This window comes from Hyla sarda, chromosome 2 (assembly GCF_029499605.1).
Source record: "Hyla sarda isolate aHylSar1 chromosome 2, aHylSar1.hap1, whole genome shotgun sequence".
NCBI lineage: Eukaryota > Metazoa > Chordata > Amphibia > Anura > Hylidae > Hyla > Hyla sarda.
Window position 1 is genome coordinate 124,474,146 of NC_079190.1, and position 7,136 is coordinate 124,481,281.

Genomic DNA, 7,136 nt, shown 5'->3' on the forward strand with positions numbered 1-7,136 from the left:
TTTTTTCTATAATTAACATTAATGTAGTAGCTCTGTTTCATGATGCAGAACAAGAACAGTTGTTAAAGTGGGTGTTAATGTCCTTTTCTGCTGACGTAGGCACTTTCTGTAAGCCAGGTCGGACCTGGAATACAAATGCAACTTTTAAATGGAGATGCAACTTTTTTTCTTCATAAATTGCGACTATCGCATTTGATAAATACATGACCACTGCAAAGTTAAAAAAAATGTAAAATTACTATGATTTCAGAAATGTGCTTTGGAATAAGCAAAAATCACAAAGTCGCAGCATGTATAGAAAAGTCGCACGTGCGCAAGTATGTGCAACTTTTTTACAAAAAAAAATCTACTACGGAGCTTGATAAATCTCCTTCATTAAGTATAAATTATTTGTATCACTGTGTTCCCTGACTGTCTGATCTTCAATAGATTGCTGTGGAATACTTCATCTTAACTAGGACATGGTTACCATGGTTTTTGGTTTACGTATGTGCTGTTAATGTGAAGCCGACATTTCTTACATAGGGCTGTTATTTAGCAGTATCATGTAATGATAATATTGTGGGCTGAAGATTTTTTATGGAAAAACGAATGATCCATTTTAACAACAAAACAGTGTTATAGTTGTAAGGTTGTGATGAGAGGTATTTTTAGTTACCATCTATACCAGAGTTTTCCAAAGTGTCTCCAGCTGTTGCAAAACTACAACTCCCAGCATGCCCAGACAGCAAAATGCTATATACTTGCTATAGGTTTGGGTTCAGGTTGACTGCGGGTCCTTCTAAGCTCCTTTACAGGTATCTGATACAACAAGATGCCATTGCAAAGCTAATCTTAAACTGGCTGTAAACAAACCAACTGGGATGTGCACACACAGACTCAAAAAGGGGCTTCAGTCCCTGCCCTTTTAATGCATCTGCCCTATAATGCCCTTACTGATTGGGACTTCCGTGGATTGATGCGGGTCTGATTCAGCTGACATGACTGCCGGAGGTCCCTTACCTTAGGAATTGTGTTAACATATGTAAGGTTTTTACAAACATTATTTAAAAAAAAAAGGGCCCTTTTTTTTTTTCCTACTTGAACCCCTGCCCCCCAAAATGTCTGTGCACGTCCCTGAAAACCCATCTTTGCAAATCTCCTGACAAGTAAATCATGGAGGAAGAATGGATCGGGTGTGTTGGATTTCAGTTACCTGAACCTTTGTTCTTGCGTGAGATAAGCCACCAACAGAGGTGCCTGGCAGCGGCTCAACACTTGTATTGATAGAGGATTGTTAAGTTATGAGTAAGAAACCAGTACTTTTTTCCAAAAGCTGCTTTATTCCCATGGAAAGCTGCATCAGAGTGTGAACACATTGCGAAAACGAAAACATATCAATTTATCAGATTTTTGACCTTAGGTGTAAGCTTAATTAAAGGGGTTATCCACCATAAGGGGATTTTAGTACGTACCTGGCAGGCAGTAATGGACATGCTTAGGAAGGATCTGCGCTTGTCTTGGGGCTAAATGGCTATGTTGTGAGATTACACAACACTGTGACTAGCTTTTTGTGAACTGGTATTTCCTGTTTGACTTTTCTTTTTTTGACTACAAATCCCACAATTCCATCTTCCTCCCTCCCACACATCAGCCACCCCACCCATTGAAACATAAATGAGCTGCATCCATTCAAATCAGTGTGGATTTCAATGAGGGTGCCTACAGCTGTTGCATTAGTTGCAGATTGATCTCTCTCCCACCAAGCGATCCGTCCACCCATTGAAGCAGACAGGCTTCCTTTCATCAGCTGACTAGTGAGTCAGGTCTCGGCCGCATTGTGACCTAAGAAAAATCTGAGACAAGTCATTTTGTATGCTGTTAAAAATAAATATTGGAGTGAAAATCGCAGAATTGTGAGAAAACCGTCACACACAGGTAGAGACACTATATTATGAACTACACTAACTTTACAGCCGCTGTAGCATAGTCAAATAAAAAAAATCCTGGAATACCCCTTTAATTCCTTTGGTACTTTTCTATACTCATCAGTAGAAGGGTTTTAATCAATTTGTTGACCTGAGTGAGACCTACCTAAGGGTGCTGAGTAGTAGGTCATGTATTCTTTGACAAAGCACGCATGCGCATGAAACGTGTCAAGTTTGGATTGTTCAAGTGTGTTGCGCATTCACTTTTCATGGGAATAAAGCAGCTTTTGGAAACAAAGTGCTGGATCTTGCTTCAGATGCACCAGGCCGGATGTGGATCTGATCACCACAGCTAAGGAGTCGAGCCAGCTTCTCTAGTATAATGTGGGATTTTATAGTTACCTTATTGAATAAGGACTATAAGGGAGTGTCGTGGAGCCCCTCTTGGCTCTGGCAAATGGCCCAGATGGCTTATTATTTGCTTAATATTCCTGTGGCCAACCATTTTCTAGCCCAGTGATCTACATGTTAGAAGGCTCTTCAGTTGACTCAGTTCATTGCCCTAGTTTATGATTATCCCAGGAATTGAAATGACCATAATAAAGGGGTCTGCCTTTGGAGTCAGTTCCCATTTCAGTTCTATTGTGGGTAAATAAACTTGTTTTAGTGCACATCTAGTTCAGTAGCAGCAATACCCTGCTCACTTAAGAGGTTCTGTTAAAAATAAAGAAAAAAAATGCACTGCTCTGTTTTGTACACAACACTATGATGTTGAGAGACCCCCATTTATGTCAATGATGTCAATCTTTCTTTTCATAATCTATGGCAGTGGTCTTCAACCTGCAGACCTCCAGATGTTGCAAAACTACAACTCCCAGCATGCACGGACAGCCAACGGCTGTCCGTGCATGCTGGGAGTTGTAGTTTTGCAACATTGCGAAGTCCGCAGGTTGAAGACCACTGATCTATAGGATCCAGTCATTTTTTCCCCTGTCCTATGACAGAGCAAATAATGATGCAGATGTGAACATTCACAAAAAAAACAATCTGATAGATTTGATTTGTCTATTTGGTTTCTTTGGCTCAAATTTTAATTGCCGTACTGTATAGATGAACATAGGGCTCATGTGTATTGCTGTATGAAACCATATTGGGGTCCATTGTATCTGACCTGTCCGTACATTTATCACAGTCATATCTGCGTCTTCTCACAGTGACAACAGGGATTTGGTTGGACTGTTTTCCTTTTCCTTGGTTCTGTTAGGCCTAGTTAATGGTTTAAATTCTTAATTTTAAGCCTTGTACTTTATATTTAATAAGATTCTATTAGGTCTCCATAACCATGTTCTAAGATAAAGGTCTAGACCAGTGTTTCCCAAGCGCGGTCATCAAGTACCCCAAACAGGTGATGTTTTCAGGTGATATATTTATGGTCAGTGCATCACTACAGTTATATCCCCTGAAAATCTTGAAAACATGACCTGTTGGGGTGCTTGAGGACCACGCTTGGGAAGGTTAACCCTCTACATGCTGATGCTTTATAGGGTTTTATGTCATTTAATGCACCATCTTGTTTTGTTAATTGGGGTTTTACCAATTTAACTGCAACCTGCCTTATTCTTGTGTTTTAAACAACAATACAGCACCTGTCAAAAGAAAAATATAGTGCCAGGATAGGTACCTTTTATATTAAAAAGCGGAGTGAACAGAAAAACAGGGGATTTTGGGTGGAGTGCTTCTGCTTGTAAAGAATAGGACTCAAAAGCCACGGTTGCACAGGACAAAAGATTTATTGAAAATAGTAATGATAGGACAACGTGTTTCGGCGCTAACAAGCGCCTTCCTCAGGTCCACAGAGATCAAATGAGTGCATCCTGTAGGTCTTTGCTGTGCAGCAGTGGCGCCACACTCATTTGATCTCTGTGGACCTGAGGAAGGCGCTTGTTAGGGCAACGCGTTTCGGCGATATCACGTCTATTTTCAATTAATCTTTTGTCCTGTGCAACCGTGGCTTTTGAGTCCTATTCTTTACAAGCAGAAGCACTCCACCCAAAATCCCCTGTTTTTTCTGTTCACTTCGCATCCACATTTCCGTACCCTTGGAGATACGGAAAAGGGGAAAGTGAGCCGCACACAGCATATATCCCACTCATCCTTCCCCCCCGCAGAGGGTTTTTGTTTTGCTCTGCTGGAATCTCCCGGCGGACCACGACGAAACCCAAGACAAGGTGGTGAGTTGGGCCCTTTCGTTCCTCCTACAACCATCCCAGAGAGCGCCCCTACGTTTTTCTACCTATGCCTTTTTATATTAAAAAGTAACTTTTTTTTAGATCACCTAATATATCTAGAAAGGTGAGCGAGTTAAAATCTCATATTGAGGCCAGGGCTGTATATCCTATATAAATTACATTGATCCCTGAGCACCTACACAGGTTTGTGTTTAGCTCCACGGGTAATAGGACAGAGATATATATTCCAAATAATAATGTGGTATACTGGTTATCACATCATTAGAAAGGACTGTAAAAGCCAGTTATAACAACACTTAGTGGGGCCTGGTGTGTAGCCTTCACAAGTGTAACGCTTAAATATTTTAAATTTGTATTATAGCGTTTTTGCAGCATTATTCCCCCCCTTTGACCTCAGTGGACAATATCTGTAGCATAGAAAACTGAATGCATAAGATGAAATCCTAATTTTTGATAGGGACAGTTCTTGGTACGTTTCACACTAATACTTTTCGAATGTAGTAATATTGCCGCATCCTAGCCTACCACTGGTGGTACCTCTGAATGCAATTGGACAGCACTGTAACATAGTGGTTAACATTTCTGGGCTTCTGGGTGTACATCCGGCCAAAAGACATCTTCATTGCATTTCCATGTTCTCCCCATATTTTTGTGATTCCCCCCCCCCCCCATCCTGGGAACTCTGGTTTCCTACTACAATCCAAAAACATATGGATAGGTTACTTAGGATTGTGCGTTCCCCAATAAGTACAGGGACTGACTGGTATGATCATTTATAATTACGTGTATTGTTTTTGATTATTACATATCTGTGCTGTAGACATGGAAGATGAGAAATTCATTAGCTGTCTTTATTTCACCTATAGCTTGACGACCCTTCAATCTTCCCGGCCGTCATCGTAGAACACATTCCAAATGCAGATTTACTGCACAGCTACTCGGGGTTAACGTGTGTGGATGATCCCATTGACATGATCAATGAGAACTCTCTGGATGTAGCAGAGGAGCAGATCATAGAAGACGACGACCTCACTCTTACAGGTATGACTACTTTTTTTTGCATTGTACAAAATATGAGATTGTCTTAAAAATAAATGTCATTGTGGCCAATAGCGACCAGTCACATCATTTTGGTTATATTCTAACCTGCACTAACAATGACAGCTTCAATCTGTTTGGTTGCCATGTGCAGGATTAGTTTTAAAGCGTACCTGTCATCATCTTGTTAAATTTTATAATCCTCCCAGTTCACTGCCCCCATCATGATAAACCACCCCCTGCCTTTATTTTTTATTATTTTTTAGTTTTCTACCTTGATATTGCTCTGTATTTTCTGCTTAGTCTCAGTCAGATTCACAGACTGGGAAGGGGCGTTACCCAGCAGGCGTAACATCATCTGAAGCCATACAGGGGAGAACTTCCTCCCTCACTCTGCTAGGCACAGCCCAGAGCAGTTCAGTGTGAAATGAGCTCTGATTGGCTAAGGCTGCACCCCCCTCAGCACTCCAGACTGCATTTCCTGATTTTGGACTTCTGCCAGGCCAGCAGGAGTCCTAAGTCTGGGGGGGGGGGGGGGGGGGGAGAGAGAGAGACTGTGCTCTGGACAAGTAGGGAGACACCTAGCACCTAGTGGCAGCTTTTTTTTAAACACAAATAAAACACAAATTTTTACCAAAGTACATTGGAAAGATTTTTTTCATTTATCATAAGGAGTGCAATAGCAAAAATCTGTTTTAATGACAGTGCCCATTTAAGTTTGCATTGAATGGGTCCTTCCTTCTATCCTTCTATCCTCAGAATAGACCAATAGTGTTGCATTGTGTCCCCTCTGTTGGTTACACAGGCACAGTTGTTCTGCCCTTTCGTTTCTGCAGGATCAGTTGCAGTACCAGGCACAGCCACACGGGTAACATGCCCCCATTATTGCGCTGATCTGCAGAGGTTGGATTCCGACCAGATGAGCATTGATGGCCTAACCCAGTGTTTTCAAGTCATGGTGAGCGTTGTAGTTTTGCAACAGCTGGAGACTTGACACACTGTTTGGATAACTCTTCCTAGCCTGACAATAGGTCGATTTATTTATTCATTTCGCACTGCTACTCCAGTGTCCCCGGCTGGAAGTGCTGCAGCGATGCTGCATACAGTGTGAACATGCTCCAGCCATTCTCTGGCCTGAGCGGTCACGTGAAGTAAATGCAGGGAGAGCCAGGGCGGTCGCGGTGCGGGGGGCGGGGCATTATCGACTTATCGGCAAGGTAATTGCCGATACCGATAATGCCCAAAATCGTGATTATCGGCCATACCGATAATCGGTCGATGCCTAATGTACATCATTGTTTGCGCAAAGGCTTTATAGAGAAAAGGTACATATAGGCCAACACTGAACATTGTGGTGGCAAATTTATTGGCTTGTTACTCATTTTAGTTCCATTACCTTTACCTAGCTCTAGTTCTGTAACCTTTACCTTTAGGAATGTTATTGGGTTAACCCTTGCTGTAATGAGTGATGTAGAGGACCAGAATCTGATCATTGGAGTCTGGTTATGACATTTCTTTTTTAAATCAGAAAATGTTTATGAATTTTTTCCAAATTTTACAAACCTACAAAAACAAAGTAAAGCTAACAATCCCAGACCATATGCAAAGAAGTGGCATCAACCCACCCACAACTAGGACACAAGGAGTGGAAGCCAAACCTATGCATTAACACCAGGGTTTTATACACTCCAGTTATGACATTTCAGTCATTTCATAATTCTATGGATTTTTGCTGTATCTTATTATGGGTTAAAGGGAAGCTGTGAGCAGATTTTACCCTATATAACTCTTGGCAAATTGTTATATAGGGTAAAATACACTGCTCAAAAAAAATAAAGGGAACACTAAGATAACACATCCTAGATCTGAATGAATGAACTAATCGTATGAAATACTTTCATCTTTACATAGTTGAATGTGCTGACAACAAAATCATACAAAA

General features: G+C 41.2%; 1 protein-coding gene across 7 annotated transcripts in view; it reads left to right on the forward strand.

The window, feature by feature from the left end:
• Positions 1–7,136, forward strand: part of ELF1 (E74 like ETS transcription factor 1) — a 133,211-nt gene that overhangs the window by 112,430 nt on the left and 13,645 nt on the right. For all 7 annotated transcript variants that reach the window (XM_056555463.1, XM_056555464.1, XM_056555468.1 and 4 more), the window contains one exon: positions 5,023–5,197. In XM_056555463.1, the coding sequence (XP_056411438.1) occupies positions 5,023–5,197 (175 nt within the window). The remainder of the gene's footprint in view (positions 1–5,022; positions 5,198–7,136) is intronic.